General features: G+C 28.8%; 1 protein-coding gene across 2 annotated transcripts; it reads left to right on the forward strand.

The window, feature by feature from the left end:
- The first annotated feature begins 4412 nt into the window (after positions 1–4412).
- LOC149054451 (uncharacterized) lies at positions 4413–22173 on the forward strand. 2 transcript variants are annotated; one of them, XM_089230056.1, is made up of 8 exons: positions 4545–4790; positions 5311–6868; positions 15312–15486; positions 18497–18608; positions 18670–18873; positions 21169–21237; positions 21311–21454; positions 22019–22173. In XM_089230056.1, exons 2-8 carry the CDS (start codon positions 5335–5337, stop codon positions 22100–22102), a joined length of 2322 nt encoding a protein of 773 aa, XP_089086182.1. In that variant the 5' UTR covers positions 4545–4790; positions 5311–5334; the 3' UTR covers positions 22103–22173. The 2 variants fall into 2 exon arrangements, with proteins under 2 accessions (XP_089086183.1, XP_089086182.1); XM_089230057.1 differs by lacking the exons at positions 15312–15486; positions 18497–18608; positions 18670–18873; ... (1 more) ...; positions 21311–21454; positions 22019–22173 and adding exons at positions 8157–8257; positions 8326–10061 and having other exon boundaries at positions 4413–4790.
- The last annotated feature ends 513 nt before the right edge of the window (positions 22174–22686 follow it).

Here is a 22686-nt window from a genome sequence, read left to right on the forward strand (position 1 = left end):
TGATATAAATTCTTGTCAGCTAATTCATTAATTTAACGTATTAACTAAAACACCATTTATTAAATGTATGTTTTAAGACAAAATATAAATGATATAATTAATTTGTTTATCAAAAAGTTAAAATAAATAACTAATACCTACTTAAGTAAATATTTAAAAATAGTTATTCGTACATAATAATATTATATTAGTTGTCATGCCGATAACGCATTGATTAACCACCAGAGAGCGTAGTTTTTGATCATATGCATAGTGTCTATAGTCTTGAGACTGGAATAACATTAGAAATATAGCAAAATGAAAAGAATTATATTAATATTATTTATAAATTATATAATATGTACGACCGTTTAACAGCCACGCATAAGTATCATATGCTAGTTTTTCGATTTACATTGTATAAGTTTATACTCGCTGACTTGCTTGAACTCATGTACGGCCATTTTGCGCCTTTGTGCCGTCGACGACTATCTACTAAGATGTAAATCGAAAAACCCTTGGCTATGAAACAGGCCCAATAATCATAATGATATTATATTACGTACCGGTGACAAATGACAATATTGTGTATCCACTCGTCGAAAACTCAGCCACTCATGAATATTTGAATAAAAGAATTAAATTTGAATAATAAAAAAATCGCAACTCATAATATTCGTACTCGAACTCACGCATTACTTTCACTAGTCAAGTTCGTATAAGTATACATTTTAAAACTGTTAAGTTTAAATTGAAAAACAATGACAAAAAAATGAAAATTGCAAAGATGGCGTCGATGCGTCGTTTGTTATTTAAACAAAACGGTAATTGAAACCAAAAGTACGATTGATGGCTGACGAGCGACGCCAAAAAAAAATTTTAAAGTCAATAACGAATTATGTCGGCGACGGCCACAATGCATACACAATTTGTATCCGGCGAAACGTCACACGTGCTGAGTACAGGTCACTCGGAAGAATTGCAAAAAGATGGCGTGGTTTGTGTCGTTTAAACAGAAAAGGACGCGAAACAAAAGTCGAAAAGTACGAGAACGACAAGCGACACACGCGACACACGGCGATAAAAAAGGAATATGACGATCCGACAACCGAAATTCACAGCATACGAACAACTAGTAATGGCGGCGATAGACATAGATAAAATAGACTTCGCATATTATTTACACTTTACAGCGTTTTATACCGATTACCATTTGATTGTTGATTGATAATATCATAATATTATATTATATTATTATTCGTGTATTATGAGTTACATTTATAACTGGACAATCCGCGGTAATAGTAATTTAATAAATTAAATAAATTAGTAATATTACATATATATATATTATACACAATTAGTGAATAATATGTGGTTATTTATTAAATATAATTTTTAAATATTTATTAAAACACTATTAATTAACATTGATATTTATTTATTTTTAATTATTGTTAAATATTGAATAATAGTTAAGTTAAATATATTTTAAAGTTAATATTTTATAAATATATAAATATATTACAATACATATATTAATTTTCAAATATTTAATTAGTTACTCAACAATATTAAAAATTTAACATTAAGAATTTAATGAAAATTAAATATTTATCAATCTGTATGATTGAAAATTGTTACTTGGGATACACGATAAAAAAACTTGTTTCGTTTAAATCTACAGATTACCAACTATGCAAATAACACTCCCTACAGCAGACTTATGCAAACCGTAAATAATCATGAAATAGAATTATTCAACCCACCAAACGTCCACTCATTTAAGTTGTTATGTAATTATCGCATGTTATAATATTATTATTTCTGTTGTTGTAATTATTATTGTTACTATGTATTCTTGTATTTACAATGTTACTACTTCACTATCTTAATATTGTGTTGTATTATCATTCCACCATACTTATATTGTAATTATCTTATTGTAACAGGGCCTTGGCCGTTTAATACTAAATAAATAAATAAATATATTATATAGTACCCATCATGTTAAAATATTTATATTAACATAGTATGATGCATTTAAACAATATACACCCTACATTATTCAGTTTGTCATTACCTACTAGGTATTTAGATTTGTCTTTAATACTCGACCCGATTATTAGTTGATTGTGTATAATTCATTTATTTATACTAATCTGTATGCTTTTGTAATTTAATGTGTAATTCGTGACAAATATTGTATTATATATTGGGATCCACAACCATTTTGAAGTATCAATCAATTTCTCCATTACTCTTCTTAACTATTTGGGAAACTCAAAAAAACTTTTTATAAGCGTTTAGTTAGAATTTTTAGTAATTGTATGGTTAACAGATTTTAGATTCTGAACGGGGCAAGGAATGTATTGATTTTACCCTAATGTGTGTGTTTTTTTTAAATTTTTATTTTCATTTTTTTTGTGTGTCATCACGTTTTGGGGCAGTAAAAGTGCTTCGATTTTTGACTTCAGTATTTCGTTCGATCAGAAAGTGAATCTAGTTAGTACTTTGGGGGGTCATAAGTAAAAAATTCTTAATATTTTTCTAAATAATCGGGATAAACAAACTAAAACTTAAGGACATTTTACGCACAATCAGTTTTCGACAAAATCGATTTTTGTTTTTGAAGTAACTTTTAAACTGCAAATAACTATAGATACATGAAATTTTCACCGAATATTTATATAAGTATATTCTATCCACCATGCGATTTTCAAAAATGTTCGACTTCTGTTGAACTAGGTATTCATAGGCAAATGGAATTTTCGATCATTATTAGTTTTTTTTAAATTAATATCGATAAAAATTTATTTGTTGGGTAGAAAAGCAGAAAGCTTGAAAATTTAATATAAGGTTTCTTTTATATTGTTACAATAGCAGTTGAAAAATAAAATAAATTCATGGTCACAATTTTTTTATAAGTAGGTATTCAAAGTTTTTATTTTGACAAAATACGTAAATATCATAAAAATTTGCCAATTATTTTAAGCTAGAAATTCATAAAAAAAAATTTGTTTTTAAATCTAAGATTTGAAAATTTAATACAAGATTCCTTAAAAGTTTGTCAATCTTTATCATAAAAAAAAATGTCCACCAGAAATTCAAATTAAATTTTTATGAGCGTTTGAAATTTAAATTTTTACAACATTGGATTTTCACGGGATTTCACATTTAGTGATTTTCTTATTTTGGAGTAATTCTAAAACAAATGACCGCGCAGATACTTGACATTTTCACTGAATGTTTATATAGGCAATTTTTATATTTTATACAATTTTCAAAATATTTTGATTTGTTTTGAGCTGTTAACTGACATTTTAATTTTTGAACTTTTTTAGTTTTTTTTATATAAATATCGATGAAAATTTATTTGTTGGGTAGAAAAGCTTGAAAATTTAATACAAGGCTTCTAACACATTGTAACAATAGTAGTTGAGAAATATTAAAAATAAATAGGCACGATTTATTTTTATAAGTATTTTAAGTTCAAATTTTGACTAAATACGTAAAAATTACGGCAATGTTTAAATTATCTTAGATAGAAATTCATAAAAGTTTTCTTTTTAAATCTAAGATTTGAAAATTTAATACAAGACTCCTAATAGGTACATATTTTTACAATAGCAGTTGAAAAATAAAAGAAATATACATATAGTAACAATTTTTTTTATAGATAAGCATTCAAAGTCTGAATTTTGACAAAATACGTAGAAATCACGAAAATTTGCAAATTATTTTAAGCTAAAAATTCATAAAAAATTTTCTTTTTAAATCTAAGATTTGAAAACTTTTAATAATCTATAATAATATATCCTAGACCGATAAATCGTTTCCGCTCAGAATCGTTTTTCGTATACAATGATTTAATATCATTGGATTCAAACTTAATTCCATCCTTTACAGTAACCACTTGTAACATACTGTACAACAGATCGACATCCATGACTTACCCGCTTTTTATATATGTTGTTATACCTAACTTGGTAGTTGGCGTGTTACCTACATACTTTAAAAACTGATGGCCGTGACTGGCTATAAAATTCTGATTGTTCCATTATGTATACCATATAAATAAATAAATGTACCTATACATATTTGAAAAATAATTATGTTTTTCTGACGATTGAGTAAATCACAAATAATTTAAAAAAATACTAAAACAATTAATAATAAAATTATGTGATTCTAATAAGTTATTTTTTAAAGATATTTAATTATCATGAAAGTATTTATTAATTTATTAAGTTATAATAATATAACGTTATTAGTTTAATCTAACATTTAAAAATAAAAGTTAACTACTTAATACTCAATAATTTTGTATTTCAACTTTTTTTTTTGTGACAAAATGTATATAGGTACATACTTAATCACGAATGCCATTGGCACTGCTCGGCTGGGCCCAGTTTACATAATCCGAGACTATTTTTTTCCATACCATTAACGAAAATAGTTTACATTAAGATTTCATGCCAACTCTGCAGTGCCTACACTCATCCATACATATATACTGACATACTGCCGGCGGCGGCCAATAATATAATTGTCACTATAATATTTATAGAAGACATCCGTCGTAGTCGGACACTGGTAGTGTAGTAGTCTCATCGTACAGAAGCACTACAGCGTACGTACATTTCACTATAAAAAATACATAGTAAATGTAATTGTTTTTTAAACACTTTTCGAACAAGAAGTCTATTTCAATCTACAATTTTTACGTTACGACCTTTAGACCGTTGTGCTTACATTTATTTTATAAAGTGTCGTAAAAACATTATAATGGTGCGCTCTCATTTATATAGGTATGATATATTAATATAATATCAATATATTATTATTTAATATTATGTGTTCAGAGGATGCTAAATCGTTTACGGTTTTCTTTCTCTAACCCACGTGGAACATCATCAATACATACAGTAATGTAAAACTGTATTTTATGATTTTTGATTAATCTTAGAGTTAAATCATTTATTACAAAACTTATAGTGGACCATTTTTATGAAGGTTAAAATAGGTTGGTTTATATATTATTATTATTTGACTTAAAAAATAAAAAAATTTTTTGAAATTAAAATAGATATCCTAACCTATTAAATTATTTTGAGAAAATATTTAGAAAAATCGATATGTAATACAATCAAAAAATATATTACAATGTATAATTTTACTCTAAGATTACTCAAAAACTTAAAAAAAATTGTTTTGCTTTTTGTATGAATGAGTTTTGTACGAGGGATAGAGAGTAAAAAAATAGTCGGCTGACATCCTCTTAATACATTATGCTGGATACCTAATACATTTATTGTTGTAAAAACTTAGTTAAATCGAGATTTGTCTGGTCACATGATGGCTGCAATGCCTGGTACGTTCTCATTGTCATACAAAAGTCGGTGCATCGACAGTGGTGGTTCGATAGGAGGTATCGCAGGAGGAGTAGCGGAACAAATTCCGTGCCGTTATTACAGTACGGAAAGGAGGCAACACAGGTATTCGTCGTTTTCTATACTGAAATGGTTCCGGCGGAGCAAGCACTACGATGATGATACAGCCTGGTTCCGGGACAATCTGCAGCGCATTCGGCAAGCGTACGTGGAACAGGAAGCGGACTACGCGGTAATTACGCCAGTCGCGGCACGTCGCAGATCGACAGCCGCTGCCACGTGGTCTAGGTGGTCCGGTAGTACAACGACCGTGTACAGTTTCGCGTATGTAGATGGAGCGTCACGGGATAATGACAAGAAAGGTGTCGTCCTATCGGAACTGGACAGGCATAAAGCAGATGACGACGATGTGGTCGAATATATCGATGCGGCCACACTGCCGGTGGCGCATCGACGGCGAACCGACCATGGTCAGCCGCACTCAACGTCAACTTCGGCTGAGACAAATACTCACAATAACGAGTCCGTTATGACGGGAACTATGACGGCCATCAGGAGACGTAACAAGAGGGCGGCTCCGCTTCCGCCGGCATTGACGGTCGAACCTGCCACTGTTCCCGTCAAAGCAGTAAACACTGCGACAGTACAGCGACGCCCGGTTGGTACGTTTTCCAGGAAAAAGTATAGGGCACCTCAGCCGCCGGCAAACTGGTCGGGACCACGGCCGCAGCAGGAGCAACGTGGGCCCTGCCGTCGAGCCACTCCAGTGCAGCGCCACAGAAAGGGTCCGGCGCCCAAGCCACCTATTGTACAACAACTGCAGCCGAAGCTAGTCATCACCAATGCCAGTGGCGATCTGGAAGCCGGTTCAAATGTCAAGCGAAAAATCTCGCAGTACGAGAGAGACCGACTCATGCAACGGGTGGACAAGATTGAAAAGCATTTTTTGGATAAGACGGCGACGGTTCCAAAGGCTCAAGCATCGAGGATCGATCGTCGCCACGAGTTCGCGTCACCATCGGCTTTGTACACAGCTATGGCTGCTACAAATCTGACCGAGCTGGACAAGCGAGCAGCCGAGATATGTAAGCAGAAGAACCGCTACGGGATTGGCGTACCACTGACAGCTGACCACAAGAACGCCATCGTCATGGCCGTCATTCGGAAATCGTATTCGACAACGACGGCGACTGCCGAAGATACTATTCAATCAGACAAAGTGCCTGCGCCGTCTGCAGTGGACGATGAAAAGCTACTCATAAGACATAAGCGCTTAGCGTTTTTCCAACAACAGCGGTCAACAAGACCAGCCGTTGATGGTGACACTGGTTCAGGGAGGAGCACGACCACTGTTCCGAAACTAATGTTGCAGGGAATGCAGACGGATTTCAAGTCCACCGCTGCCGTCACCGTCGGGGCCAAAACCTCCAAGGTCGACGTGACACCTGTGGCCGACACGGTCGTCTGTAGTGGCGGCAGAAGGTGTTCGTCTGCAGGTAAAGTATAATATTATACAAGAATTGAATTACTAATGATGGTATAAATACGGTATTCTAGCCTCTAGGAGTAGACCGCATTTTTAATTTTGAACATTTGCGACATAATAATATTAAGATTTATTTGACGTTATACCTACTACTGAACTCAATTCAGTTCCTTATTTAGTTGCTCCATATTTCTCCCTTGTAAGATAATTCTTGAATTATGGATCAATAGTTCGGAATCTATTCCGTCTATTCAACATAGAACTTGTCGCTTTTTTAGCCTCGCTGGAATTTTACTAAAAATTAATCAGTCTCGTCGGTTTTGAGAATATTAAAACTGTTCACCAAAAAATAGGTGGTAAACAGCGGACCAACTATTTTTGTTCAATCTATTTCATGGGAAGGCTGATGCATCCCTAACTCCTTGAGCGCATATATTTACGTGTGCCAAGTGTCCATTTCAGATTTTAAGAGCCATTCCTCCTTCCGCTTTGAATTTCAATGGCCAACTTTTTAATGATCTATCCATTAGTCAGAGTCACGATTATAGATAAGATGGTTACCCAACGAGCCTTTATATTCATACAATATATGATTCTTAAATATTCCTTTCAATTTATGTTGATAAGAACTGTGCATTAGCGTTCCAAGTAGCGAATACAGGTATTAATTTCGCGGCAATTTATTCAATTATAACCTGTCTTTACATTTATTTTATAATATTCAATATTTAATAATTATAATTTATAAGTTTGCTGTTTATATTGTTTATAACACTTTTTAGCACAACTTTTCACCTAATTAGGTAACTAAAATGAAGTGTTGTGTACCCAACTGTGTTAATCGACACAAATCTTCTTTTATTGTGCCTAAAAGTGAAATTAGGTTGAAAGAATGGCAGTCTATTCTAGGTATAAACTTAACAAAACAATTTAGAGTTTGTGCATCACATTTTAATAAAAGTGACATTATTGATACGTGGGAGTCTGGACAAGGCTTTTCCAAATACACGGTAAGTTTTGTACCTATAATATACAATATATATTAATTAACATTAGTTACCTACCTACATTGTTTAATTACAACTAACTGCATATATGCTATTCTATACAGTAATAGGTAATAATAACTAGGTAGTTAATTTTTAACATATTATAGGCAGGTATTAAATATTTTAGGTGTGTTTAAAACGACCTAAATTGAGAGAAGGTGCTGTTCCATTTCTCATAAACAGTTAGACATCATTGCAAAATGCCATCTAATGTATTATTGTATTTAATTAACTATGAAGTTTCTGTAGGATTAAAATATAATGACCATAGCTACTGTCTTATGGAATGTAGTCAACCAATAAATAATGAATATGAAGAAAAAATGAACTCACCTTATAAAAAATTAAAAGTAGGTACCTACCTAATTCAACGTATAATAAATATTATTGTATTTTGTTTTTTTTTGTTTATATACAGTTTGATGATCTAATTGAAGAAACAGGTTTATTTAATATTATATTTAACCTATTCTTGATGCTGAGAAAATTAGAAGAATGTTTCAAAAAACACGCAGACTCCATTCATGTGTTTGAAAACACATTTGAAGATTTTTTATCCACCAATTCTTACATTAATTTCCCATGTACTACTCATGAAACAGAAATCCTTACCGATATATGCAGTACATTTATTATTATGAGAATGAGACAATTTACATACATCAAAAATCAGATGTCTAAAAAACAAAATAAAACAAAAAAGAAATTGTCCAAATTAGTAGCTACATAATTGTATATATATTGTAATTATTTAATTAAATTTGTACTTATACTAGGTATTGATGTATTATTAAATTGTAAAGGTATTAGTGTATTACGAATAATACGAACATCGCTAATTTTATTACATTCCGCGCCCCGCGGAATTATCACGAAATACGATAGTTGCTTAAATTCACCACTTGGGCCGCTATACTTTAGTTCTATGATTAAAAGAAATTACGAGGTTCACCTTATCATAGCTCTTTGAGTAACCATCTTATCTATAATCGTGGTCAGAGTCATGCGTTCATTAAATAATAATAATAATAATCTTTGGCTTTTATACAATATTATTTTATTTAGTTTCTCTTATTAAACCTTGTAATTATTCAAAACAATGGTTTGCTGACGGTACATTTTTATCATGTTCCAATTTATTTCACCAATTATATACCATTCATATAATTCAGTTTCTTATATCATACCGTTGGTATATATTTTGTTACCAAACAAAAAAGAAAGCGCTGTTTTGTAATGTTCGTAATTTAAAATTAATAATAATACCAGATTTAAATTCAACTTCATTTTTGATTGACTTCGAAAAAGCAGTGATGAAAATTACCCCAAAACAAAAATTCAAGGCTGTTTTTTCATTTAAGTCAAGCCATATGGAGGCATATTCAAGAATATGGTTTAATAAATCAATATTGTAATGATCTTGTATTTACTCTGGAACAAATTAGCTACTCTATGCCTTCGTTCCAATAGAAAAGGTAACAGAATACTTTGAAGGTCTTTTAGAAAATTAATTTTACACAAAAAATGAAAAACTGTTTTCGTCACTAATTTCAAACTTCGAAAGCACTTAGATGTTTAGACAGGAGATGTAAACGAAGATCTCACTTATTTACAATTGATATTTGGAATTATTTTAATCGTCTGGAAAATGATCTACCAAGAACTAATAATAATATTGAAGGTTGGCACAATGGGTTTTCTGCTCTTATAATATCTTCACTTGGAAATTTATAAATTGTTTAAAAAAATAAAAAATATTAATTAGATGACTATCGAACAGTTTATTGCTGGGGATGATCACCAAAATAGACGTATCAAAAAAAAAATTTAGATTTATGCGAAGATTTCGAAAACCGATCACTCAATAATAATTGATTATTTATTATTATTATTATTTATTTATTATTAATTATTATGTACTTACAAGGAATATCCTACAATTTTAATTAAAATAAGTTATTATAGACTATAGTATATTTTATTAAACATGATTCATTGACGCTGATTTGTTTTGTGCGTAAATATCATTGCTGAATGATTGTCGTGCGGTTAAAATGAGTGCACTAAATTGTTATGGATCCTATGGAAAGTATTAAATACGAAATAGCTAATTTTACTAGATATATAGCATTTGATATGTAAGGACGTTTAATACTTGATATTTAAAATTTATATTAATATTTTTTTTTATATAACTCTGCGTAAGTAGCTATTTTTCCCCAAAAATGCGTTCATATTTCATTAAATTATGAAAAAGCAACAAATCTTAATCGTTTTTCACTATTATCAAAATAAAAAATGTCCAAGTTATTATAATAACATCACAATATAATATACCTACAAATTTCAAATTTCAGTCAATTTTACATTATAATGAATTATTAATATATTATTAATGTTATATACTTATATAGGAATAAGAATCTTATTATTCGTTTCACAATTTCATACATATTACAAATAAAATAAGTTAAATTGTACAAAAAAAAAAAAATAATAATAATATTAGTGTCAAAATTAAAAACTTCAACTGCTATTCGACTAAAAATGAATTACTAACATTGTTAGGTACATATCTAAAGAAAATAAATATTAGTAGTTAATATGATATGAATGTATTACCTTGTAAGAATGAATGTATAAGATAGGGACACTAGGAACAATGCAATAGGTAGTGTAATATATAAATGCAACACGACGGATATTTTGTTAGATTAAATATGATATAAAAGATAAAACTTTTGTTCTATTCAATATGCAATAGACATTTTTTGGCACAATGTAAAACTTCTAAGATTTTTTCCACAGTACAAAGAACTAAAATAAAATTGTAAGATGAATTTCTCTTAAAAGGCCTGTTGACAATATTCAAGATTTTTCACCACCATCATTTTGAAGAATATTCAGTAGGTACTTCACGTATTTCAGTATAACGAAGGTTAATTTTTTTCAGAGAATTGTACCAGTACAACCAACGCATATTAACTAAACGTTCCAAGTGAATAACATCTAACTTTTTTTTTTGAATTTCCACAAATAATTCATATTTTGTTTGCCCATTCATCAAAAATTTGTATAGACTTTGAACGACATTGAAAAAATTAGTTATAATTGAAAGGCTTTTAAGAGTGTGTATGAGGTATAGTGCGTGTCTATGGGGGTGGCAAGGTGGGCACCGTCCTCCCAAGTGACTTGATTCTTAGCCTCTTGGCGTATAATCTATCGTGGTTGAAACACAGATTTCTATATGGTGAGTAGTGCTATATAATTTCCATACAAAAATAAAAAGTCACAAATATAGATTATAGAATACAGATCGTTGTAGTAAGTAAAAAATTTAAGTTTTATAAATGGCCTCCTCAGCCATGGAGGCCTGGATATATCTATGATATGAGACAAAGATTTAAACGATGTGGATAACAATGAACATGCAATCGTGAATGACTCATAAAAACTCATCGTTTGGACTAATTTATACATATAATTTGTGCCAAATTTACACTGATCCCTGATTTATCTAATACATCGTTTAAGCAAGCTAATATGTAATAAGTTTTCCTTCTTATTTTTAGTTTTAATTACTGTGAATGATTCAGTTCCATTAGTAGTAGAGATTTGTCAGTTGATTCTTTTGCCCACAGTGAAAATGGGAATATAGCATCATCTGCAATGCAGTTATTTTGTCTGAAAAATTAGAAATATCGGTTGAACGTTGACATCAACTCTGTAAATCCATGCTGATTTTGATCTGAGGGTAATAGCGGTAACCCGAAGAAACATTTCAACCAATTACTAATTTCTGAGTTATTGTTCAAGTAATGCTTTAGTAAATCAGTATTTTGCTCAATTGTTTGCAAGCTGAAAGACACAGCTGATAATTTGGCATGTTAGAAAAACATTTAAGTATTGATTTATGAGCGGCAATTTAAAAATCCAAATAAAATTTAGTAATATTTCATTTAGTAAATTAGTTATTTTTAAATTATAATATAAATTAATTTCATAGCACATTAATTCATATATTACTCACTAAGTATTAATAATTTATAAGTTCGCTCAATACCTAAATTTTAATAAAGTATAGAAAATGCTCTTAAACATAGATTTAGTGTTTATGCATGTACGATCCATTTTCCATATTTACTTTGGAGGAGACATTTTGAAATGATAATAAACAAATAAAATAGACAAACTATAATTAAGTTTATATAAATAATTTTAGGTAAGTATCATAAATTAATTATTTTTTCTTATTTTTGAATTATATATTTAGTATTTATGTATATATATTTAGTATTTATGTAAGTGATATTTTTGTACGGACTTTTCACCCTGAAATCATTAGTTTTTGGTCATGGACCAGTTGTGTCTAAAACAAAATTTGTATTTTAGGTCAGTATACCAATTTTATTATGCTGCTTAAATTTCATTTACATCATAATATTTCATTAAATCGATTTTTCGAAAAACACAAAAATCTCTATTGATTTGCGACCAATATTCTTTATATATCGGGACTTTAATACATCATATTTTTTATTATCAATGCACATTATTAAGTATAAACCCGACGATAACAAGTTTTCATTATTATTAATAATGGTCGTCATCCACCTATTTACTCTCCTAATTGGTTCGTTCCAAACTATATGTCTATATGTAATACCTATAGATATATAGTGTATACCTACGCGATAACACAAATCACAATGTTATATACCATAGATACAAATTTTATATGTACGAATGTACGACATTGTTATTGGTTTGTATATTTATAGAAATTTAACAATCAAAAAGTGTACTAATAAAAACAAAGATATCTTGTTAGCAGTTTAGTATATTTTGAATGTTTGACGTTACAATATAGACCGCTTACAACGAAGTCTGAGCGAAAACAGCAAACTGTTATTGATTATCAATGAATTTAAGTTTCGAAAAATTGGTAAATCAAAAGATGGAATTTAGTGGAGGTATACCGTTAAATCATGTACCTCAAATGTATGTTCTGATGAAAGTTGACTACGCTTTTAACTTCTAACTTAATTCATAAAAAAATGAATATATTAACAGGCAAATTGTTGTTAATATTTTTTAAAAAAAAGCAATAGATCAAATAATAACACAACCACTGAAATTAATTCGAAATGAAGTACGTTGAACTATGTGAATTTCATAAGATGAAGTGTTTATCGTACACGCAGAAATACGTTACCACCATTACCAAAAAACTTACCAGAAATACATGCAACTTTAATTAATTTGGATACAAGTCCAATAAGTACATAATATAAGGGTGAGCATTTATTATTAATAAACGATAATATGTTAACAAATTTAGAATTTTTATGTATTAGTGAAAAAATATTTGTTGGTGGAACTTTTGAATTTTGTTTGAAATATTTTTATCAGCTATTCATGATACGTGTTATAAAAAAAGTCACTATAAACCATTAATGTTTTCTTTGTTGCCTAATAGATTAACAAGTAGGTACCTACCTACAAAATTTCATTTCGAGTTTTGATAAATGAGCCAATTTGAACTTTTATTTTAATCCAAAAACGGTCGTGAGCGCTTTTGAACAAGCAATTAATTTTTCAGTTAAACAAGTTTGGCCTTCAATAATTCTGGTAGGTTGTAGGTTTCATTTATCATAAGCTGGTGGAGCAATATCCAAAAATGTGGACTACAAACTGAGTATAAAAATCCAAATTCTGAAATAGGAAAATAGCATCATTTAGTTTTTGGTTTGTCACTTTTTCTACACGATGAAGTGGAGGATGTGTTTATAGAAAAATTAATGACAATTCAGCCAATGAATTCAAGTGTCACTAATTTCTCTAAGTATATGTATATCGTTGAAAACTATATTTCGTAGCACTTTATATTCCTTCCGATATTGTAGGCATCGAATTTAATAACTGAACGCACAACAAATGCATGTGAAAGTTTTCACGCTTCAGTTTCATAAAATGTTTATTTTTCCCATCTAAAGGCAATTATAGAAACACTACCAATTCTTATATAGTACTGAACAGTACTGAAAAGGATAAATAAACATCAAACCGAGTGTATTAAACGAAAATTGGCAATAGAATCTATTAAAATGACTAACAAAGAATTTTTTTATCAGTTTTTATATGTCATATTGTACCTGCATATTATTGACGATGTAATTGTGTAAATTTTTTTATTAATTGACTGAAAAAATATATTTTAGTAAATAATTTTTAAAATCAGTTCCTTATTATTATTATTATAGTAAAACATAAATCATTGATGTTCATTATTTAATAATGTAATTTTTTTATTTAGGTACTAAAAAAATCTATTTATTAATACATATTTTTGTAAAAGTTTATACTAGGTTTTCTTTATGTAGAATAATATTATAATAGTAATTATTGAGTATGGATTTATAATGTACAAATATTATTAATATTGACGTTCATAGAATATTTTTGAGCGCGGTCTTTTTTTTTTGTTTTTCAATCCGGAGATTGGTTTTTAACAAATGTTGTACAATAAATGACTTCTCCATTTTTCTCTATCATTCGCCATGTTCTTAAGCTCCCTGTAGGAAGTGACTCCTGTTAGACTCCTTCTGGTCTATCGACCCAGAAATGACAGAGTGCAATTGATATATGATATACCGTATATCGACCCAAAAAAGACCGAGCATATTGGTTTATTAAAAGGTTATTTTAAATGGAATTGGTAAACTCCCAATTTTATTTTGCCTTGTCAAATATGACTTCAATAATTTTGGAAACATATCAAACAAATTAAATCGCTTCATGAATAATTTTATGAATGAAAAAAAAAATGTTAAAAATATTGTTTCCCATAACATACAAAAGGACACCAAATAAATCTTATGATGCTTGATGGTATTAGAAAATAGTAATTTGTATTTGTATTAACAGTATTTATACACCTACATAGTTACGAGCAGTAATTTAATTTGTACTCATCATTAAAACATTAAATTAGATAAACTATTTTAAAATTAATGTAGGTAGTATCTAATATGCGATGTATAGATTCTGTATCCCGGTGTCCAATAACGGATAGATAAATATCATAGTAAATAATGATAGATTAATGTGCCACGTATGTGTTAAAACGCAATAAGTACATTTTTTTTGTAATATATTACGTTTGGTTAAGTAAATTCAGTTTTAGGTACTATTATAGAATAGTTAACTCTAAACATATAATTTTGGGTATCTACTTTATTTGTTGAGCCATTGTCTGGGGGTTTCTGTAATTTTTTAAACATGATCCGTTGAAGATTTAATATATTTTCATTAAATACGTCTGCACTTTATATAAATAATTTACTAAACATTAAAATTAAGTTTTAACATTCTTTGTAGTAAATTTTATCTGCTACTTTTCAGATACTAAAAATTTGCCATCTGCAGTTAAAGATAATAATTGTTATCAGCAATTAATGGCCATGGAAATGCAAAGTGACCTTGTACTTCATTACGGTCCCTTTGAATGCGCTGTGTGTTTATGTACATATGATAATAATGGCGTTGTGTTACGTGATTGTTTGCATGTATTTTGTAGGTATGAAAATACGATTTTGTTGTTTCTCCTACTTACACATAGCATGTGTATACTGTATAGATAGTACCTGCTATATTATATTACCTATATTACTAATGTACGGTATACTCAGGGATGGGCAGTAATATATATTCTGTCTGTAACATGTTTGATATTATAAGTTAGATCACTATATGCGTTGCGTTTTGTAACTTAGAACATATTATAATCAGTTAGATACCTACCACGATTTAACATTACCTATACAAGTTACTCAACGCCGTAAAGAAATTGGTCTCCAGAGTGATTCTCACTGATTATTCCAAAAATCAGCTGTTGTCCGCTTTCATGCACATAATTATATACTTAATACTTATATGTCTTATACATTGAAATAAAAAATATATCAACCATGAGCATAAGCTTTATTCTAACTACATTAATTTCTACCTAAGCATTACCTATAGCTGCGCTATTCGCAGCAGACCGTAATCGAAGATAAACACTGGGTATCAAAAATAAAGCTGCGTTCTGTATAGAGTAATCTAACCTAAAACGTGATACCTACCGTCTTACATAATTTCCATATTAAATCATTATAATACCGGATCTTTGCATTTGTCAACAAACCTGAATTCCTATATGATGTGCATTTAATGTAGTTGGCTTTATAACTTAAAAGTATGAAAAAAACCTGCTATGATATCTCCTATTCATGTCAGATTTGGTGATTCGTTTACTTATACACATTTCAATATTGCGATTTTCATTAAAAAATTACTACTAGGTATCTAATTAAGCAGATGTATTCTTATATACGAATAAAGTTCGAGTATAGAAATGATTGTTAGATAATAAGACATCAACAGAAAATTAATTTTGAATTTAAAATAAAAAAAACTAAAATTTTTTAATGAAAATAAAATTTATAGGTATGTATTGTAACATATTTAATGTCTCAGTTACAATTATTTTTAAATTATTATTTTATCTAGGTTAGGTTAGTACATTGGAGTACCTGTGAAACATTTTTTTTTTTGTGGGGGGGAGGGGCATAAATTAATTGTATAATTTTTCTATGGTTAAAAGTTATAATATAATCTGGAACTATATTATAAATTATTGTTAAATACTTAAAATATGAATCATATACTACATTGATAAGTGATATCAAACACGATTATATAATCAGTGAAAATTAAAAATATTTATTATTTACATTATGTAGCTGGTCAATGAATTTGCATTATGACATAAAAAAAATTTCTCAGGGGGGACAAATTCCCCTGTTGCCTCCCCCCCTATAGATACGCCGCTGTCTGAGTAATAGGTACCTACATGACTAGTATTTTTTTGCTAATGTAGACGTGTTCTTATTTGAGAGTGAATTTACGTTTATATTATTTATTAATTTGTTATCATTTAAAAAATACTTAGGAAATATCTTTTGCGAAGTTATGGTATAGAATAAAATATCTTGAGCAACGTTACTGTTCTTTAAAAACCTTATGTTGCGAAGTTACGGTACTATTTCATAAAATTGCAGCGATTCATGCAGTTACGATCCTTATACAGTAACTTATTGTATTTCATGTTACACCATTTAAATAAATAGCAAGTACAATTCTTTGGAATAGATTAGTACCTACCTACCTATTAGTTATATCATATATAATTTTACTAATTATTATTAAGTTAATAGTAATGAAAGAATCTAAATAAATTAAACTTTTAACAATTACCTAATTACCTTTACCTACATAAAATTTGAGTAACTTGTAACTTGTTTCTGGTTACACTATAAAAAGTACCTATATAATTATTGCTCAGCCCTGGGTATTATATGCATTCTATCAGTGTTGAGAATTGGCTAGATAAAAACTTCACACATTTCATATTGTTTAATAATATATGTCAACACATTTATATGAATTATTTATTATCTAAATACATATTTTGTTAGCTGGTCTCAACACTGCTTATAAATTATAAACGTACCACTTAAGTGGTATACTCAAAGTATAAGAAATAATAAATATGCTCAATGATAAGAATTTTTTGAAGGGTAATATTTAATGTGTGTGAACTTGGCGGCACTTATTTAACAGAATTCAATTAGACCTATCCAACAATTTTTTTGGACGTTTGTTGGAAATTGTTGGAAAGTAGGTATTTATTATTTGTTGGACAGCCGTTAAAAAATTATGAGCAATTTTCCAAAACTGCCACTAAGTTCACGTTAACGGCCAACACTAAATCAAACAAATAAAAATATATTCAAAAATGTTTAAAATGGTTTGTTGGCCGTTGTTGGAAAGATCTCATCATTTGTTGGACCTCCATTTATTTTATACAATTTTTTAAAAAGTGCCGCCTACTTCACACCAGCGGCCTTCTTTCACCAAAAACTCCAAAAACCATCCAATTCTGTTTCTAACGGTTTGTTGGACGTTGTTGGACCTCTATTTATTTTTTGAGTTACTGACTAACTCTTTTTATATATTTAAATTTATTAAAAACAAAGTATAAAATTATAATATAAAGTATATAGTTTTAAAATTGAAAACCTTGTTTATTTTTAAGACATCTCCTAATCAATACTATCATGCAGGATGCTTAAAATAATTTAAATATTGACAAAAAAAAAAAAAAAACATTATATTTCTACGACAAATATTAAATAAAAATATTAAAAAAAAAAAAAAAAATAATAGTGAAAATAACATAGTGTTGTTTTTATAAAATTCATATATACTGCCAAGTTCACAAATATTAATATTTAATTTTTATGTATGCAATCAACAATAAACTTTAAATGACATCACCTGTTTACATTTAATCTTATACAATGCAGTATAGAAAAAACAAAAGGCGATGCACATTGCACATGCATAAACTAGGATGAAAACACGGTTCAAGTTGAGCATATTTCATATTTTTTATACTACGAGTATATTTTAATTTAATTTAGTATAATTATCATGTCTTCATATTTAATTTACGGTAAGTTCGACGTTTTTTTTTTATTCAGACTTTGTCTAAAAATGACAATCGATCATTCGAATGCTGAACAAGTTGAATGTCCGTATATAGATGAGCGGTATTCTTGTACGGGGGTTTTGCAACATCGTGAAATAAAAAAGGTACCTAGTATCTTTTTATTCTACATGAAGTTTATTAAATTATTTTTTGTGTTATGCATAGATATTGGATTCGGATGAAGAATATGAAAATTTTTTGCAAAGGTCAGTGGAACGAGCCAGACAGTTGTTGGCGAAAGAGCAAAACGGCGGATCTTTTCAGTGCAGTCGACCTGATTGTACGGGTTGGTGTTTGATCTATGATAAGAATGACGTCTTGGATTTTAAGTGCCCCGTTTGTGGGACAGTAACGTGTGTTCGGTGTGGTGTAAGTACTAAGTAATTAATAATTATGAGCTTATCTAGTATTCCGAGAATCAACCAGGGAAATCGCCTCATACTAGTTGCTAAAAAATTCCTTTGGTCATAAATTTTGATATAACTGCAGTGCTGTGAGTGAGTGAACATGAATTTTTGATTTAAATGTACTGATATCGAATGTAAAGTCAATATGAATAATTCTATCGGGAGCATTTGATATTAAACATTTTTTGAGTGATGAAATTACTATAAATAATATGTGTATCTATTGAGCTGTTTCCCAAAATTGTTGGTCACATATTATTATCTTATCATTTAAATGATATACCTACCGTTTACTTTTATTTTTCAAAAAATGTATTATTAATTATTTTTAATTAGTCTATTGACTCCTGACTAGGTATAACTGTTTTTACGCAAGATAGTAATATTTTTCTAAACTTAGGTATCAATTTCTTACTATTTAATTGGTACCTAGCTTGTCCTATAAATAAACTAAAAGTAATGAAATAATTGTCCGGAATTCAAATGTCAGCTTCTTGTCCAAAACTTGAATGATTTTCATTACTTATCTTGCAATTAATACCAAATAACACTTTTAAAAAATTATCAGTTATTTTCCCAAATGGTTTGTCTTTCCCCTTTCTTTCCCAATGATTGTGCTGTAGTTATATTGATATAGGTACATGCGTTTCACAAAATTAGAGACTCCTGTAGTTGTGTTGCAGTTGGTGAATTTACCAAGTGTCTTGATTTCTCAAGTTTACTTTCAAATAAAAACAAACGTGACTAATAAATGTTATCACACACAGTGGTTGGAAAAATTATTTTTAAAAATGCAAAGGTCAACAGTTGTTTGATGGTTTATCACCGCATTATTTTTAAATCGTCACGGTTTTTACTGTTTTTAGACACACATTTAGCGGGATTGGTAAATTGAGTCCCGGAAAGAATAAGGTAGTAGGTAATTTGAGTCCCGGGGAAAAACGATTTATATGCATTTGAAATTTAAAAATATGCACTATAAATTTTTTATTTGTGATTTGTGGACATTCATTGACTGCATGTATATGTTTTTGAAAAAAGCAACATGCATTTTTATTAATTATATAATTATTTTTTCCCCCAACGATAAAATAACGATACACTCTGGTTACACTTAACAATACCAAAACACTCACAGTCAATAAAATTCTTTAACTTTATAAAATCGTACCTTTGATTAAACGCAATTAAGATACCGAGAAGTAGGGCTTGTTCTTACGTATATATTATATATACGTATATTACGGTATCTTAAATAAAATGGAATGTATAATAATATAATGTACCTAATGTATAATAATAATGACATTTTTTTTTTATTTTTTTTTTTTATATTAATTTATATTTTTAATATTTTTAATCAATATAAATCTAAATATCATATCCTTATAAAAATAGCTTAACATAAGTCAAAATATTTACTTACTACCAATTTTTTTCCGGGACTCAACTTTCCTACTATCTATTTTTTCCGGTACTCGATTTACCCCTATCAAAATATACCAAACTTATCTCAGACTCAATTTACCTAGCCCCCATTTAGGAAACCCTAACGAAAAATTTTCCACCGAAAGCACTAATGTGGAGTAAAATTTATCACTATTGACACAGATGAACGTAGAGAACATATAGAATAATGAATTAATTTTAATTTTTTTATTAGTTACTATAAGTTAACTATAGTTTTTTTTTTCATTACAACACTAAAAAATGTAGGTATGGTTAGGTTAGACAAATATATTTTTCTAAAATATTGATTTTGTTGGGATATCATTCAATGTGTACTTCAAAAAAATTGAAATTTAATATTTGAGATTATTTGTTTGTTTATGTTAGGGTATATTAGCGCTCAACAAAGTTTTATACAAATGTTTTGAAAATATAGACTTTTTAGAATTAATTGATACACTAGCTGTGAGCAATCGTTGTTATTTTAAATTTGAATTTTCTAAGCGGTTCATTAATCACTCATGTTTGCTTATTCTTAAGTGTGGTATAACTGTAAATCTTTCTTGCCATTGACTATTGTCTCACGAATTGTACAAAATAAATTATCCATCTGCAGAAAAAACATTTTCCCCTTATATCAGTTTAATTAATTAAATGAATATTTTAATATAAAATTTGTTTTCTACTCAATTTTTGTAACTCAATTTAATGTTACTTACTTACCATTTTTATAAAAATGTGTTCATAAACCTATAAGTATTTTTATCTGACAAAGAGAAATGTTTTATACCTATTTTAATTATTTCAGTCAATTCACATAGAAGGAAAAGGATGTAAAAAGTTCATAGAAAAAAATGACTGCGATGGCACGCTCGAGGTAAATCCATTTCAACTACCTACTTATATTTAAAAGCTTTTAAATTGTATCTATGAAATTTTTTTACTCAAAGAGTCTTATAAAACGTGGAGATGCTATGCCATGTCCAGGATGTAGCACAATTCTGTCAAAGCAGCAAGGCTGTGATTGGATTAAATGTTCCGTATGTTTTATGGAGATTTGCTGGGCAACTAAAGGTCCTAGATGGGGACCTAAAGTAAGTTCAAATTAAAAAATTCTTTACACATAATTAACTAGGTATGTTATATATTGATAAAATAGTAAGATGAAGAAAACACATGTGGATATAACGCATGTTAAATGTAAAAAAATCATTTTTGATTCTTATGGACAATAATATTTTTATAACGTTTAAGTTTTTTATAACAATTAGTCCAAAACATAACACTTTTACAACTTTTTAATTCTGAAAAAGGTGGATAAATTAGTATCGTTTGTCGAGTAATTCGATAAAATTGCAATCAAAGATAAATCATTACATAAGAAAAATGATTCTGAGCGTAGACGTTGTGTCATCCTATCAAACTGCTATAAATATTCAAATTTAATAATTAAAAAAAAAAAAATCTAATAAAATATCTAAATATCTCATATTCTCGTGGCTTTAAAATGAGTAACTTTTTTTGATAGATGTAGAAAAACTTATTAAGAAATCTTCTACTAAATTTTCTGATGTAAGCTATAAAAAGAAAAAAATGTTATACCATTAACTTTAACTAAAAATATGTCTTAATATACGAGTACAAATTATTTATTTTAGGGAAAAGGAGATACTACAGCAGGATGTATGTGTGGCATACCAGCCGGAAGAAAATGTCACATTGATTGTAAATATTGCCATTAGGCATTAAATGGATTTATGTGTATATTGTACCTATACATTAATAAAAATGATTTAATGCAGTGCTTGAAAAATCCATTTAAAAAGTTATTAACTACCTTATAAAAAAGAAACTTCGTTCATTTATCTTTTAGTCTAAAAGAAGTTAATTAGTATTTTCTTCATTCCTACATGGGAACTTATTTTTTACGTATTTAATTTTTCCTTTTGAAATATATGAATTAAATATTAAAAAACGACGTTTATTTGTTTAGTTAAGTTTTTTATGAAAATTTCTAATTTGTAATCATTGTGTTTATATAGTTCTTGGTTAGTTTAAGTAAATATTTTATTAATTTAATGATATTATGATTTGACGTTTTTATATTTTATTACAGCAACCTAAAATACCAAATTTAAGAATAAAATGTAATTATTTTTCTTTTAACTAAATCAATATAAAAATAACAACTTAAAGCATTAATATTTTTTGATATAAGTAAAATAGCATAATTATGTTATAATTTATCAGATTATAAATAACCTTTTCATAGAATTTTTAGTGAATATTAACTTGCTTGTACCTAATATATACTTACATTCGTAGT

Source organism: Diuraphis noxia, unplaced genomic scaffold (genome assembly GCF_037042655.1).
Source record: "Diuraphis noxia isolate RWA-SAM2 unplaced genomic scaffold, SU_Dnox_SAM2 contig0006, whole genome shotgun sequence".
Lineage (NCBI taxonomy): Eukaryota > Metazoa > Arthropoda > Insecta > Hemiptera > Aphididae > Diuraphis > Diuraphis noxia.